Source organism: Motacilla alba, chromosome 24 (genome assembly GCF_015832195.1).
Source record: "Motacilla alba alba isolate MOTALB_02 chromosome 24, Motacilla_alba_V1.0_pri, whole genome shotgun sequence".
Lineage (NCBI taxonomy): Eukaryota > Metazoa > Chordata > Aves > Passeriformes > Motacillidae > Motacilla > Motacilla alba.
Window position 1 is genome coordinate 6,499,258 of NC_052039.1, and position 16,683 is coordinate 6,515,940.

The 16,683-nt window shown below is 54.1% G+C and overlaps 1 protein-coding gene across 4 annotated transcripts in view; it reads left to right on the forward strand.

The window, feature by feature from the left end:
• Positions 1 to 638: 638 nt before the first annotated feature.
• The window catches only part of SIK3 (SIK family kinase 3), a 69,421-nt gene continuing 53,376 nt past the window's right edge, over positions 639 to 16,683 (forward strand). For 2 of the 4 annotated variants that reach the window (XM_038161221.1, XM_038161223.1), the window contains exon 1: positions 641 to 930. In XM_038161221.1, coding sequence (XP_038017149.1) covers positions 736 to 930 — 195 coding nt within the window. In that variant the 5' untranslated portion in view covers positions 641 to 735. Of the gene's footprint in view, positions 931 to 16,683 lie in introns of all 4 variants that reach the window. The other 2 variants (XM_038161222.1, XM_038161220.1) reach the window with 2 other exon arrangements.

Consider the following 16,683-nt stretch of genomic DNA (forward strand, 5'->3'; position numbering starts at 1 on the left):
CCCGTGACGTCACGCTGCGCCGAGGCGAATTATGGAGTCATTCCCTGGAGTGACGTCACGAGGAATCGTTTTCCTGTTAATCGTGGGTTTCACCCTAAAACCACGCACCTCCCGCCCCTCGCTGTGACGTCATTGTACCGACCCTGACGTCATTCTGCCCCCAAGATGAGGCATGACCTGATGTCCCTGCGAGGAGTGACGTCACAATAACAAGTTTCCAGTTACCGTGGGTTCTGCCCCAGAACTGAGGCAGCTCCCTGGCCCCGGGGGGCACCAGATGGGGCGGTCTCACCGTGACATCATTCAGCTATCCCCACTGCAGAGTGACGTCACGCCCCTCTCCCACATCCCACTGCTTTCTCCCCAAAACCGCCGCTCCAACCGCCCGCCGCAGCCCCTCTCCGTGACGTCATCCTCCTCCCGAGATGACGCGTCACCCAGATGCATACGAGCGGGGGGGGTAGGGAGGGGAGGGGGCCGTCCGTGGTGCCGTGACGTCACGCGAATCGAATTTCCCCGTTTCCCGCGGCTTTTCCCCCCAAACCCGCAGCGCGCGCTCGCTCTCCCGGCCGCGCGGGGGCGCCCGCCGCGGGCCCGCGCGCGCCGTGACGCCAGCAGTGACGTCAGAGCGCCGCCCCCCCGTCGCCATGGCAGCCGCCCGCCCCCCGGCGCCCCCCCGCGGATGAGCTCACGCGGTGCCGCAGCCCCGCGGGGGGGTTCGCTCCGCGCGACAAGATGGCGGCGGCGGCTGCGGCGGGAGGAGGCGGCGGAGCGGGGGCTCCCCCCGCGGCCCCCCGGCTCTCCCCGGCCCCGCCGCCCCCGCGGCCCCCCGGGCCCGCCCGCATCGGCTACTACGAGATCGAGCGCACCATCGGCAAGGGCAACTTCGCCGTGGTGAAGCTCGCCACGCACCTGGTGACCCGCGCCAAGGTGAGTCCCCCGTGAGGGTGGCGGCGCCGGCCCGGTGAGCGGTGAGGGAGCGGCGAGCGGCCGCGAGCCCCCCCGGCCCCGCGCGGGCGCTGCCGGGGAGCGCGGCCGCTGTCACGGGTGACACGGATGTCCCCGCGGCTCCCGTGGCACCGGGATAACGTGGAGGTGGAGCGGGGGGATGCTCCCGGCGAGCCGGGGGGACGCGGGGGGCAGGAGAGGGACGGGTCGTTTCTTACCGAGACGGTGGGAATCGATCGTGGCCGAGCCCTCAGGGCCGTGGGAAAGCGCAGGGAGCAGCGCGAGGAAGGAAGGGCCTCCCGAGGGAGCGGCGGATCCAGGTGGATCCAGGTACGGCCGCGCTGCCCGGTGAGCCCCGGCGCACGGCAGGAGATCCGGGTGGGTCCCGGCACGGGCGAGCCCCGGAGCACGGCAGGAGATCCGTGAGGAGCGGCACTGTCTGTCGCCGCCGTGCTGCCGACGGTGCCGGTGACACCGGGCTCCCGGACGCGGCTCGTCCCGGTCGCTGCATGCGGCGGTGCCAGCCCGGGGTGTCCCCGGAGCTGCGGCGGGAGCGGGGCTGGCATGGGCGGGCAGCAGACAGGCCTGAACCGAAGCCCTGCGCCTGCCCTGCTCTTGGCTCTGTGCTGGCTCCTGGGAAGCGCTGCAGAGGGAGGATGGTGTTGGCTGGCCTTGTCCCTCTGTCAGTTCCTGGCCTTGTCCCTCTGTCAGTTCCTGGGGTTGCTCCTCTGTCGATTCCCAGGGTTATCCCTCTGTCACTTTCAGGGATTGTCCCTCTGTCAGTTGCTGGGGTTGCCCCTCTGTCAGTTCCTGGGCTTGTCCCTATATCACTTTCAGGGATTGCCCCTCTGTCACTTTCAGGGGTTGCCCCTCTGTCACTTTCAGGGTCTGTCCCTCTGTCACTTTCTGGGGTTGCCCCTCTGTCACTTTCTGGGGTTGCCCCTCTGTCAATTTCAGGAGCAGCATTGTTTTGAAACAGGAGGAGAAATCCACCATCGCCTTGGTTTGTTGGAGCTCTGGCTCTCTGCCCGGATAATAAAGTGAAATTAATTTCAGGGGCTATTTAAACATCAGTTATAACACCTTCTGGACAGTTCTTTTCAGAGCTGGGCCGTATTTGCCTGCCCTGACGACTGTTTTGTGCCTGCAAGTGCTCGATGCCACAGTTTAACCTGCACTTGAGGTGCTTGTGCTGTTGTTCTCCCCACGATGAACCTGAACCTTGCCGAGAGAAGCAGGGTGATGGGTTCAGGTGCTCCGAGTGCAGGGAACTGACCCCTCTGAGTGGAGATCACTCCTGGAAAAGGGGGGATCCAGCTCCAAGCTGCTTTCCTGTTCCTGTTTCCAGACTCCCTCCTTGGGTCAAGGTTTCTTCTCAGTGCTGCTGACTCTGAAGTCTGCAAAATACCAAAGCAGAGACCATCTTTGGTGCAGGATGTTGATTTTGTCCAAAGAACGGCAGAGTACGCGCACAAATTCTGTCTGGAAATTGTGTTCCAGGTTTACAGGGCCAAGCCTGGATGCTGCACGGTGGCTTTGGGTGGTGGAAGGGGATACTAAGCGTGGAAAGCTTTGCTGTACAGCAGTGTCCACTCGTTCCCACTGCCCTGGAGGGACCGAGGGTGGGTTGTGGATTTAGGAAGCAGCTTTCTGGTGGGATGGTGAGGTGCTGGGGGCTCTGAAGCAGCAGGTTGGATCTGCAGCACATTCCCTGCATGGAGGAGATCCAGTCCCTGTCCCTCTGAGCTCCGGAGGCTCCCCGAGCCTGGGGAAATACCTGTGCTGGAACAACTGCCATCTGTTCGGCTGAGCTGGGATAGCTTGGAGCTGAAACTTGACCTGGAAGCTTTCTTAAGTCCGAGGTCAGGTTTCCTTTCAAATCCCAGCCTCTGGAGAGGAGTGCGAGTGAACGGATTGGATTCTGCTTGCAGACCCTGGGCACTGTGGGCTCAGTACTTTTCCTCCGCTGACAGAGCTGTTGCTGTTGGCTCTGAGAGAGGAGTGGGGAAGGAGAAAGGAGCTGCTTGGTTCAGGCTCTGGGACTCACGAGATTAGAGGGGAGGTGTTGATGTAAATGCACTGGAAAGAGCAAATCTTTATGGGGAAGCGTTTTTGACTGGCAGCAGAAATACAAAATAATGCTACTGCGAGCTTGTCTTCATCACAGTTACACTTTTAACACTTTGACTTAATGGAAACATCTTGGAAGCGAGTGAAACCTTGGCAAAATGGTCCCATTTAGGGATCTGAAAGAATTCTTTGATCACGAAACGCAAGCGCAGCCCGGCTGCTGCCTGTGCTGGCAGCCCCTTCCTGAGGTGATCCTGCTCTCCCACTAGTAGCTGCGTAAGAGAACCGGGCAGTTCAAATATAGCCACCAAATCCCTGCACAAACTTGACCCCATGTCACATTCTCTTAGAGAAAAGCGGGTTTGCTCGTCACGGCCCCTCCTTGGGAACCGCGCTCCTCCACCGTCTCAGACGGAATTCCGCTGTGAGTGTCTGCGTGAGCTTGGAAATAGATGTACCCTGTGATTCTGGGCCTTTTCCAGGAGGTGGAATTAGTGATGGTGTGGGCTGGTGCCCGTTGCTGAGCCTGGAGGTGGACGTGGTCTCTGGATGGGTGTTGGATCCTGTTTTCCTTTCCGATGGACATTTACCAGGTCAAGTGGACTTTGACATGACAGCTCGAGATAACAGCCAGAGCATTCCTGGCTTGTGTCTCCTTTTCCCTAAAAAGAGAAGCGGGGGGTAGTTGGGTCCTGATCTTAAAGGGCTGAGATTTTCCTGGCCCTTGGGAAGTTGAGCACTGCATTTGTTTAGAGAGAAGAGCAGAGCGCCCGGCTCCGCTGGGCTGGCACGTTCTGCTGACACCCAACGTTGCAGTTTACATAGAGCTGCGTTTCAGGAGCTGAATGTGGGTCAGCAGTGCTGGGGACACTGAGGAAGGGGAATGTTAATCATCCCAAAGGGCAGGAGGCCTGTATTCATAATTGTCTCCACTGGAGCCGATGGAATAGAAGGGAACAGTCTGCAATTTACGTATTAACCAAGGCAGCAATTTACATTCAGTCCTGCCCATGCAAAGCTGGACTCTTGTGCTCTGTCAGAGCTGCTCTGATGGCTGGGCAGGAGCTGGAGCCACTGCTCTGAGTGGGATGAATTGGGCACCTGCGGGATATCTTGCTGCATCCCTCCTTCTGTCCCCCTTCCTTTTGTCTGTTCTCATCTTTTACAAGAAACCTTTGTTTCTGTGCTGAAAATCTTCAGAGTGACCTGCTGAATGAATTGTTTTCCACAGAATTTCCATTTATAAATCATCCAAGTGACTTCATTCGAATTCCGGCTCTGTTCAGGCAGTGGGGTTGTTTTTAATGCCACATTTTTTCACGAGGGCTGGTCAGGGAATGTTCGTGAGTGTGCCAAGGAGCACATACCTTATGTTCCCATGCCCTTTGGGTGCTGTGTTGGAGTCTCAGGAGCTGCTGGGGCTGAGGGGGACAGAGAGGGACGCTGTGGTCACTGGGCACTGCTGAGAGCTCTCTGCTGTCCTGGTTCCATCCCTTCCATCAGCTCCATGTGACTGGGGGTGCAGCTGGGGCACGGGGCAGCCCATTCCTGCTGTGGCTGCTCTGCTCTCACGGAGTGTTTCACTGGGACGCAGGAGTCACTTTCATGTCCATCTTTCTCTTGAAATGGGACTGACAGTCCTGGGAGAGCTCAGCTCCTTCCCAAGTGCAGTGATCTTCTGCTGGGCTGCCTTTGCTTCTTGAGGTCTGGTTGTCAACTTAGGTTTGAGTTAAATTTCAGTAGCATGTGGATGGGCAAAGCTCAGAGCATGTTTCACTGGCTGTCTCTTGTGAGATCCTGTTTAAGGGGTACCTGGAGTTGTTTTAGTGGATAGTAACCCAAATCCATGATGCTTTAATCCTTGGCAGAACCCAGCCCTTCTCCCAGCACAAGCACAACTGGAGAAAGGCTGGAATTGAGCTGATTTTTTTTGAGGTTTTTAAGGAGCTAAGCCTTTTCTGGAGAACGGGAGGCAGCTCTGCCTTCACTGGGAGAGGACATTCCCTTCCATGAGACAACAGGCTTAGTTTCTGTGGTTTGTCTTTGGGTGAGTTGGAGTCATCAGTGGAACACATTTTTCACCAGAGTTCTTGGAGGTGGGCAGTGTGGCACTGGAACCCAGGATGAAAAGCGGGGAGTGCTCAGGATGGTTTCGTACACTGGGAGTGCTCAGGATGGTTTGGTTTTGTACACTGGGAGTGCTCAGGATGGTTTGGTGCACTGAGGGTGCTCAGGCTTGCTTTGGTGCTCTGGGGGTGCTCAGGCTTGCTTTGGTCTCTGAGCACGGGGGCTCCAGGACCTGCCTGGGTTTCTCTGCTCGGATGCAGAGCTCTCAGCCCAGAGGTGGAAGGGGCTCGGTGGCTGCTGTGTCGTGCTCTGGCCGTGCTGCAGCGAGGCACGTGGCTGGGGGCTGACTGAGGGCTGCTCCCTGCAGCCAGCTTGCCCGTGTGATAAGCCCCGTGCCAGCGCTGCCCTGACTCATCGGCCTCGTGTCAGACGGGATTGTTCAATACCGCTGCCACACGTTTTGTAATGACCCACACCTGGGCACCTCTCATCAGGCATTTTCCTTTTCTTTTCCAGTGCTTGGTGGTGCTTCACCTGTCCCGCTTCTTATTTCTCCAGGCCATAAGGAAAGCTGATGCTGTGGATGGCTAATTCCTCAGGCAGCATGATCCTGCTGCTCACAGGGCCTTTGATCTCCTCGCTTGTGTGCTGCAGGAGAGTTGTATTTTAGTTCTCATTTGGTGGGGAGATTTAGCAAAAGCTTAAAAGCTAGAAATGAACTTTGGCTAAGCAGAGTTGCCACAATGAGGATAAGAGGGAATATTGCCTAAAACCTCAGAGAGCCACTGCCTGTATCAGCTGTGGGCTGAAGCATTTTATGTTTCATTGCAATGTTTTTCTTGCTATAGCAAATAACATTTGATTACCAAGATGTTAATGCCAGAGCATGATTGAATTGGAGACCAGGCTGCTTCTCGGGATGCTAACAGGTGGAAACAGGAGAGCCAGCTGACAGTGGGCAGGGTGAGCTGGGGGGCCTGTGGCATGTGTCCTGAGCCTTTCTGGGCAGGGAGAATATTCTGAGAGAGCCAGGATAATTAATACCTACTTCTCAGCTGTGTGGCTCTTAGCTTATTTGGGGGGTGAGGTGGGTACAACTTCTGTACCTCTTCAACCTGGCTGCTCCCTGCCTCCTGTCTGGAGTCCCTTCCTCCTGAATATTTGCCTTACAGAGCTTTGGGGCTGCTGCAGCAGGAGGCAATCCACACCTGGTGAACGGGGCACCTTTGGGCAGGTACAGAGGCTGCCCTGTGAGGAGAAGCTGCTGACAGGAGCAGAGGAGGAAGGGCTGTGCCAGCCTGGGATCAGTGTCTCTTTTCCAGGAGGGTCTCACGGAGGTTTGCTGAGTGCTGCAGGGGCCTAATGAGGGTTTCTAGAAGCTGTCTCCTCATTTGTGTTTGAAGGAGGAATTACGTGAGAGGGAAATAAGGAAATGGCAGTGTGTTGCTGGGAGACTGGGCTCCTTGGGTATTAGACGTTTTCCCAGAGAAGCAGCTCTAAGCTCCTTTTTCCCTTGTCCTCTCTCTGGGTCCTGTATCAGCCCCGTGCAGTGGCTGGACAGGGTGCTGCCCCTTCTTGCTCTCACCAAGACGATTGCATAACAGCTCTGTGTTTATCCCCATGAAAGTAAAGCTTTGGGAAGTTGCTCCAGCATTGCCAGCAGAGTAGGATTAACAGTTTGTGGTGGAAGTTCTCCCTTCCTTTCTGGCTGAAAAGATTCTCCTGAGAGCTGTGAGTTCCCTGTGTGACCACGGTGGGTCTCGTGCTCTGCACGCCCCCAGCAAGATGCTGCATTTAGCTGAACCTGCTCGAGCAAAGGTTGGGCTGGCTTGGAGCTTGCACGGGTTTAAACAGAACAATTTGGAGATTCTGTAGTTAAGCCATTGTACTCATTTAATGCATTCAGGGCCCTTCTGCTGATCTCAGGCCAGGGGTTTAATATGCTGCGTTAACACTTAAATGAAGAAACCACTGAAGGCTGATTCATTATTAGTCATTATGTGTCTTTTTCTAGCAATTCTGACCCCAAGTCTCTCTAGTTGAGGCTAAACCTCGCCCTCTCTGCTAAATGGCCATCAAAAGGGTTCCATGAGAAGGGAATTATGTGGCTTCAGCCAACTTTCAAAGTAGTCGAATCATGCTATCCCACACAAACAAACTCCCACAGCCAGTGGAGCTGACACGTTGAGCTCAAAAATAGTCCAGCGTGTGTGGGGGAGCCGAGCTGAGCTCTGCTCTGCACATCAGAGGATGGGCAGGAGATCCTGGGGTAGTGCAGCAGCAGCAGAGCTGGATCCCACTGCAGCCTGTTGGACCTGGCCTGGTGTTATCTTGAAGCTTTGAGTCCTTTCAGAGTGCATGGTCTGATCCCAGAGAAATGTTGCTGATGCTTCTGGTTTCTCCTCTACTTCCAGTGTTTGGGACGATTTCCAGCCAGGGCAGCTGCAGGAAGGAGCTGGTCCTTGTGCAGTGCAGGTGTGTTGGGAGTGACTCCAGCATCCCTCTGTGCAAGATGGGGAGCTTTATCCTGGGAGGTGGGCTTGGGCCTGCACTTTGTGGCTGTAACTCCATAGCAAGAGTGCAGGTGCTCTTCTTGGAGCTGCTTTGGCCGTGGAAGGTTTGAAATGAAGGTATAAATACGAGTGTTGGCTTGTGCCCTCAGCTGCAGCGTGTGCAGGAGTGGCTGCCCGTGCAGGGTTTGTGACGGCTGTCAGAGGCAAACGTGGCCCTGGGAAACCTCCCCGTGGGATTTGGGAGCTGCAGTTCCTGAGAAGCCGTCTGAAGGAGCGGGTGAGGAAGGTGGGGATGCAGACACAGAAAGCAGACGTGCTCTGGCACAGTGCAAGGTGCAGCAGCGGGCTGTGGTTCACCTGGCCTGCACCGCAGTGCTGGGGTCAGCTTGTCCACAGGGTGATTCAGCACAGCCTGCAGCAGGTCAGCTGAGCCACGGACAGAACTGGCCGTGTCCTCCCAGGGCCCGGAGTGGGAGCCTGACCAGCTTCCCAAATCCTGCCTTGGCTGCCTAACTAGGGCCTGCTGACAGGAGTGATCTGTGTGTTGAGTTACCGCCTTGATTTGCAGAGGGATGAAGGGACTGGCCTGAGCCAGTGTTGTGCAATGCAGGGGTGCCTGTTCCCCACGGCCCACTCGGGTGTTGCCATTGGAGTGGGGATCTCCTCGACGTTTGCTACTCTCCTGTACGGTTTGGCTCTGCCTTCAGCTCCTTAAAGCGTCGGCTGCAGTTATAGAGCATTAATTATGGTACGTTTGGAAGATGGTTTAGAAGAAAAGGAGTCTGTGGGGTATCGGCGTGCGACTGCGGGCCCGGAGCTGGAGGCCAGCGTGGTTTGACAGGGAGCCAGGCCCAGGACGACTGTCAGAGCTCCATTAGCTGAGCGCACGCCTCGGCACCGCTGGGAATACAGAGAATGCGGGGCCGCGGCAGCAGATTAAAGTGTTTCAATTAAAGTCTGCATTTGGAGGCTGTGTGCGTCTGCTGCTTTTCAGCAAGCAGATGGATGTTTCTTGTCTCCTTCCAATAACTTTTAAAATGTGGTTGGTCCTGTTGGAAGGAGCTCTGAGTGAGAGGGACGCAGCGAGGTGTTTTCAAGGCTGGGAAAGTGTGCGTGGATTTCTGCAGCAGAAGGGAAGACACATTTTTTCCAGGTTTTTCCTCACCTACACAAGTCAGTCTCAGCTTGTCCTGGCTCTTTGGCTGTCTTGGGTTTTCAGCTGTGCCTTTTCCTGCATAACCTCTGTGCAGAGAGTGTTAATTGCAGGAATACCTTTGGAATGCATATGGAGGATAGCAGGGATGGGTGTGTTACAGACCCATACGCTGTGGGCACAAGGGGTATTTTTAAGGCTCTGGGCTCTGCAGTCATGTAACCTGAAGCGTTTTTGACTTTTTCGCCTGCGTTCAGGCTCATCAGGTACTTCCAGGTGTGTTTCTGGCCCCTCTCAGGGGACAGTATCTTTAGAGCCCTGAGGCTTCTTGCTGTCGGGCGAAGGCAGCTGCACCGAAGCTGATGCCTAAAAACTAATTGTGGCATTTCGCAACATGAAGTGTCCCTAATGGAAGGAGTACGTTTGTGAGCTGTGTGTCATTGTGTGTGAAGTGTGATCAGATAACACGCTGAATTGCAGCACTGAGCCTAATTGGAGCTGGTTGCTGTCTGTGGAATGGAAGGATACAGTCTGTTCAGGTGTCGTGCTGCTCCTGCAGGCTCGCAGGAGTCTGGAGCGCTGCTGATGCTCAGGGTACCCTTGCCAGCTAGATCTTCTGTGAAACAGTCTTCAGACAGTGACAGTTAAGAGATTAGGGGGAAAAAAATGCCTCTTGTCACGTGTACATCTAAATTCTTAGAGATGTTTGTCTGTGCCCCTTTCAGCTGAAATAATCAGTGCCACAGGAAAGGGTTTGCTTTTGTCAGTCACTGTGACAGTGTGATCATGTCTCTGCGTGCCCCAAATTTTCGTTTAAGCTCACAGCACTTGCAGCAACCAAAGATGAAAAGTATTAGTCTTGGTGCTTAGTCCTTCCTCTCTAGATGTGCTTGTAGGAAATCCTTGGGCTGTAATCTTGCAAGTGGCTCTGTCAAGGTTATCAGCCCGGCTGGAGTGCCGCTGACGGACGGGCTCCGGGCAGCCTGCGCGGCTCTTCCCGGCTCCCAGCGAGCCACCGCTGCTGCCGGGAATTGTCCTGGCCTCTCCCCTTCCTTGGACAGAGAAAGCATCATGTGCTGGGTGATTTATGGCAGGTTTGCTCGCTCCCAGGTGGCCGGCAGACAATGGTGCTCTTTTGTTGTAGCCGGTGTCCTCTGCAGCCCGAGGCTGGAGCAGCTGGGGCTGCTTTCAGCAGTTTTGGAGGTCGGAGGACCCCCCCAGCAAACTGATTATGATACGGCTTAGCTTGTGCTCTGTTTCTTTGCACATGTACCATTAGTGAAATCGAACTGCAGCCATGGAGGAGCATGTTCGCAGCTCTACAAAGCCCATCTATGTTCTCCCATCTCTCTGACACAGTGAGGGGGTTGTCAGTCGTACAGCAACTGTTTGTTTTCAAGCACAATCTCATTGGAAACCAATAAAAATCATTCTGATTCATTCTCTGTACAAGGATTTTAATACTTGGCTTCCACAGAGGCTGTTTTTCCCCTGAGCGGCTCTGGGAAGTGTAAGATTTAAAAAAATCCAAAGACTTTTCCTTTCTGCTGGTTAATTCAGCTGGTTTATGTTAGAAACAAAGTGCGGAGTTGGTGGAGAGGGAAATCACGGTCGCTCCCTCCCCCTTGCTGCAGCGTGGGTGTCGTGTGCCCACTGCCCTGGCAGAGCTGAGGTACATGGGGAAACCTGTGCTTAGTCAGAACAAAATATTCATGTGTTTTTCATCCAAGCTGAGACTCCCATTACACAGTAAAATGACAAGTGAAGGCTGACTATAGGTATTTTCCCACTCAGTGGGCGCTTGTGCAGTTTCTGAGTCATCAGCTGACAGTGTGGGCCTCAGTCTCTGCTTTTCCTCGTGTGTGTGTGTGTGCTGCTGGTCCCAGTTTGGTTCCACAGACACAACTGGATCCTCGTTTTCACTTACCATTGACACAGTCGGGAGTGAACTCAGTCCCTTCATGTGAGCCCAAAGGAAAATGGGGTGGTTTGGTGACTGCAGTCTGGGATTTGAAATGCACCACCTTCTTCTAAGGTAAGGTGGGATACAGCCCCTAATTATGAGATCACTGAACTGTTTAGTTCCCTTTTGAGTGGTGGTCAAATCTCTAGAACTTCTGTAGGGCTTAAAGGCAGATGGGTTTAGGATATTCAGGGTGTAACTGAAGTTGCCTGGAGCAGTGCTGTTGGCAGTGACCAGCACGTGGCTGGATCTGCTCCCTGTTTCAGGGACTGCTGGGGTTCCTGTTGCTGTGCCATGGCGCTGAGGTGCAGAGCAGCAGTTGCTTTAGTACAGCAGGAAATTAGTGGGAAAACTAAACGTGTCAGAGCTTTCACCATGGCAACAAAGCCCGGCTGGCTCGCGGCACAGCGAGACAAAAGCGGGTCAGGTCTGCAAGGTGGGAGCTTTCTCCGGGCTGAGTGTCTCCAAACCTGCCCCTTTTCCTGGGGAAAGGGCTGGTGAGGTGACCGAAATCAGCATTCGGAGCTGGGGATTAGAGGTATGCTCCACTGATCTCATTCTTATGTCATCAGAGCACCTGACTTGGGAAGTGCCCACAGCCCCAAGGCTGCAGCAGCTCAGGGAGTGTTTGACACTGCTCTCAGGCATATGGGGGGATTCTTTGGGCTGTCCTGTGCAGGGCCAGGACTTGGACTTCTTCTGACTCAGGATGCTCTATGATTCTGTGCTTTTTGCAGTGGTCGGGAATGTTTTCTAAAGGCCACGCAGTCAATCTGATTGTTTCCCTTTCCCTGAAACTGTTTGTAAATAATGGAGAGGTTGTAAGTCTGCCTTGTGTGACAGTGCCCAGACATAGTTGCTTAATTCCTCGGCTCTTTCTCTCGGATTTGTGAGCAGCCCAGAGGTCGCACGAGCACTAAGTCACGTTCTGATGGCACACCATCCGTTTGCTGATCTGTCTTCTCATTCCGTGTGTTCCAGCATTTTCAGCTCTTTGGTGAGGTCAGTGCAAAAAGGGTTGAGAGCACCGACGGTGCCAGTGACACGTGGAAGGGCTGGCTGTGCTCTGTCCCCCTGACGGCATCTCTCAGCGTGGTTTGGCCATCCCCAGCCAGGCTCAGCAGCGGGCCCTGAGCGATGCTCCCGCCGTGCTGCTGCTCAGGGGTTGTTTTCCTCATAATTGAGCGGGATATTAAAAGGTTTATGGTTTACAGTTACAGGCGTTGCTCCGGCCGGAGGAACGTCGAAATCGATACGGCAATTACTGCCCGGCTCGTCACGGGTTGTGACTCTCACATGCTTGGGGAGACAAAAGTGGAAGTGGCTGGAGGAGTGCCACCAGCAGGGTGGCCACGGGCTCGCCTCCAAGCCAGGGATGGGGTGCTGGGCAGCATTCCTGAGACGGGGACGGGGTGGCACACAAGGAACTCGCAATTGGGCTGTCAGTTTTAAAAGAAAAAAAAAGTAACTTTAGAAGCGCTCTAAGAGCAAGAGTATTTTAGACAATTTTCTTGTTCTCGTCATCTTCTCTTTGGAGTCGTCATCCAGGCTGGGACTGCGACTGGAGGAGGGTAATGGCAGCAGTGACCAGGCCTGGGTGGCCCTGGTCAGGAAAGCGCCGCTTCCTGCCGGATTTGCATCCCAAGCCCTAAGTCAGCACTTCGGGGCTGTGTGTGGTAGGGTGCCCTGGCTTGTTGGAGTGAGTCATCATTCAAATAGACACCAGAGCAAACGTGCTTGTCCAAACAAGAGCAGCTCTGCACAGGCAGCCCGTCTGGGGTGAGCAGCAGAAGGCTTCTTGTTTTACCACCTGCAGGTCTCCCGGGTCCCAGCCCTTGCGCAGTGTCAGCCTTCCCTGCTGCCTGAACAAAGCTTGCTTCCTGTGCTCCCAGGTCAGATCCTATCGCCCTGGAGGGAGCGCTGCTTTGGGCCTGGCAGATGTTTTCCAGAACAAAGGCTGCTCTGCGCAGTCTGCCATGGTGCCTCCTGCCCCTCGCTGCTGGAAACCTCAGCCCTGCATCGGGGTGTGGGATTCAGTGCTAGCGTGGATGCTCCGGTGGTTTTGTTAGAATAGGAGTATCAGCTCCCAATTAAAATGGTGATTAAGATAGCTTTTTGGTTTTTGCTAGGTGTTTTTTTCTTATCTTAAATGTGTTTGAAGATCTTGAACAGCAATTCCAGTCCTCTGTTTGCTTTGATCCTTTGGTTTCAGGAGAGGCTGCGAGCGGCTCTGCAGGAATGGCATGTGTCACAGGAGCTTTGTTTGAGTTCTCCGAGCCCCGTGCTCCAAATTCAGGGCTGGAGTAAGAAGTGTTTATGATGTGTGACTTGAGTGAGTCACCTCGAGTTGGAGGCAGCTGTCAGCCACGGGGACCTGCACGGCCCAGCCCATGTGCAGTACACCTGGCTGGGGTTATCCCGAGCAGGGCGCCTCGCTCAGCAGGCTCCTGGCTGGGCTCCGCTCCTTCTGTCACACAGAAACCATTAAAGCTGTGTGAGAAAAGCACTGTCCCCTCAGCTGTGCTCTGCCTTCTGCCACGCTCCTACCTTGTCATCTTTGGAAGGATTCCTCCCCCAAATGCCCTCCCAAAGGCCAGGAAGAGACTTGTGCCCTACACAAAGGTGCAGGTCAGCTCCTGCTGGCACGGTCCTGCTGCTCTGGCCCTGGCAGCGTCCATTTCGGGTGACAACACTGAGCTCCCAGTGTGGGAATCCTTCCCTGGAGTTCATTTTCCTCATTGTTGGCAAATTGTGAGCCAAATGTGTACACAGTTTAGAGCAACAACTTCCTATTGACAGTGCTTTCAGAGGAGCTGTTGTTTATAAAGTGAGGGATTTCCAGCTTTGTTTTTCTCTCTCTCCAGTGCAGAGTAAACTCTTGGAATTGAATGTTTCATTTTTCGACCGCTTGATAATAGTTGTTGGATTCTGCTGCTGTCGGTGAAGCCCACAGGCTGAGGGGAGGGCTGAGCTCTGTAATTTGGGTGTTTCTAGATCTATATGCAGTGTAAGTCCTCAGAGGATGGATGGGATCTGGGTAACAAAAGGTGTGTCCATGGGAAACACAGATGTCCAGCTGAGCCTTACAGCTTGGCTCCCTGTGGTATCAGTAGAACGGAATTGACACTGGCTCTGTCGGTGTTCTAGCTGGAAGAGAAATGGGAACAAGAGGAAGAAAGGCAGGACAATAGGTGTATCCCTGCAGTTTGGTCAGTGTACAGCACAGAGGGCCTGAGCAGTGCTGTGCTGCTGTCCCGTGTGCCCAGACTCACCGCTGGGTTTCTTAATCCAGGCACTGCAGGAGCATTGCCAAAAGCTTTGAGGGAAGTGCAGGAGTTGGGATCCATTGAGCTGCTATCAAGCTGGTGTGTACAAAGTACCTTTTGATGCCGGTGCCCAGCCAGTTCCATCTGGGGGAGCGGGGCGAGTTCCTCTCTCCGCACGGTCGGGCTTCACGCCAGGGTGTTCCATCTCACACGCACGGATGAGAATGTTGTAAAAACATAAATCCCTAAGCCTCTCCTGGTGATATTACTGTCATTACTCCGCTAGTAGTTTCCAGAAGTTGGGGTTTAAGTGGTTCCTTGATTCTGTCCTCTCCTGTGATACGTCTCAAACCGCCCCTGGAATTAGTGCCAAGCGCCGTGGTTGGGAGTCAGGTTGAGTGACGCCTTCGGCAACCAGCTCAAGATCAGCAGGAGGAGATACAAGATACTCGGGTGCTGTTCGAGCTGATAGTGCCAGAGAAATATTTAGCACATAGGTGACACTTCTAATCTTTAAAGCACTTCATAAACATTGGCTAATCCCACAGTGCAGTCTTGGTTGGCAACCTATCTGTCTTCCCTGGAGAGAACAAACGGCTGGAGGACTCTGGGAAGCTGCAGTGCAAGGCTGTGATAGAGCTTGAATTTCAGTTGGATTTTTAAAAGTATAATTCAAGCTACGAGGTCCGCTGTTTCTGTGACCTGAAGCACGTGAGCTGCCTGCACTTCACTCATACCTGGAGTGGGGGTTCCCTGTCCTCATTCACGGGACACTGGACTGAGCCGTGCAGCCAGGCAAGAGAGGATGAGGAGAGGCTTCAGCACCCTGGGGCCCGGCCAGGCAGCTGCAGGAGGTGCTGTGTGAGTACCAGCTTACAGGAGAGTCATGAGCAGCGAGGGTGGGAGTCCCGAAAAAAAACCCGTGGCAAAATGCTGTTGTACAGCTGCCATTTGCTGTGAGGAGAAAACCTGAATGACTTCTGCTCTTCAAGAACTTGACCTTTTCCTTCAGCATCCTGCTGTCATGGAAAGAGCACATCCATGGGCAGGGAAGGTCAGTGCTTCCCTGGTCTTCTGCAGCCGTGTCCTCAGTGGCAGATGAGCACTGTACCCTGTGGGTGAGTGAAAGGGAGCTGGGAAAGGGCACTTAGTGTGATACCAGGTGAGGCATCTCCTCGAGCCTCGGGGCGTCCCTGACTCCAGTTCTGAGAGTGCCCAAATCCTCAAGCTACCGGTCGAGGAGGGAGGAGAGGCTCTGCCTCTCATGTTGAAACCGGGGCACTGTGTAGGAAGGAACGTAAGATTTGTATCATCAAAGGGCTGAAAGCAAGAGGGAACATGATTTTGTAGCCTAGTGATGAGGGAACTCCCCTGGGAGGGGATAGGGATCAGCTTCCATCTGCGCTCCAGGGACTGTTTATGTATTTTGTGTTGAGAATTGCTGGATGAAGCACATCTCGAGCAGCAGTGATTTACTGAGGAGTAACTGGCAGCTCTGCTGGGCTGGCTGGCTGTGCCTCACCACCGCTGGGGCTTCTGCACTCACCTTGTCTCTTTTAGACTGTTTTTAGGACAGGGACCGTGGTTATTTACAGCTGAGTTACCAGAACTTAGAGAAATAACAGACCTCATCCCGCTGCAGGTATTAAGCAGCCACAGGAGTACTACCAGCCTTCTGCAAGGAAACTGAAGTGTGTTTGTTTGACCTCCTTCAGACACCTGAAGGTGTAAAGATAATGCAGTGTGTGAGACAGCTTGGACCAGAAGATGGTGGTTATCAGGAGTTACGAGGTGACGAAAACCAGTGTTGTTTAGATCTGGCGATTAAGAACCTTCCTTTCACTTCTGATTTACTACTTGAGTATCTAAATTGCTTAATGAGAGAGAGTAATATGGAAAACTAGCAAGGTAGGAAGCCTGGTTTCCAGTAAAGCTTAAACCACAAGGAGTTTGTCACAACCTGGCACGGGGCAGTCCTGCTGTGTATTAATAAAGAAACCAAAAGGGGTGTCTTTGCTTCACAGCTCAGAAGACAGAATATATTTTTTATTTTTTTCAGGCCTTGGTTCATGAAAGATGGCAAAAGGCGTGAGGTGTAGAGAGCTAACTGCTCGCTTGCTACCGGGAGTAGAAGCTACAAGGGCGTTGCACCAAACAAGCCCGGTCCTGTAGCATTTTGCTTAGATAAAAGATACAGAGAACCCTGGGCAGTAACCTGCAGTTATTTCCAAGTGCTTGTGAGTTAATGAGCCGGTTCTGTGGGGCTGCCAGGTCAGGCAGCACAGCTGGGAAGGGGCTGGGGCAGGGAATGGTGTGACCCTGGTGCCAGGAGAGGGTCACACCATTCCCTGCCCCGGGCTTTGGGGTAAATAAACTCTGATCTCTGCAGATTTTCTCTACAGGATCAATATGAGTGGTGGAATTCACCGTGAGCTGGCGGTGCCCTGGGACACATCCAAGGGAGTGTGGGCAGCAGGACTGGGGAGGGGATTCTGCCCCTCTGCTCTTGACAGACCCCACCTGGAGTGCTGCGCACAGCTCTGGGATCTCCAGCACAGGCAGGACATGGAACTGTTGGAGCAGGTCCTGAGGAGGCCATGAAGTTGATAAGAGTACCTCCCCTCCAGGGACAGGCTGAGAGCTGGGGCTGCTCAGCCTGGAGAAGAGAAGGTTGTGTGGAGACCTCACAGCACCTTGCAGGAT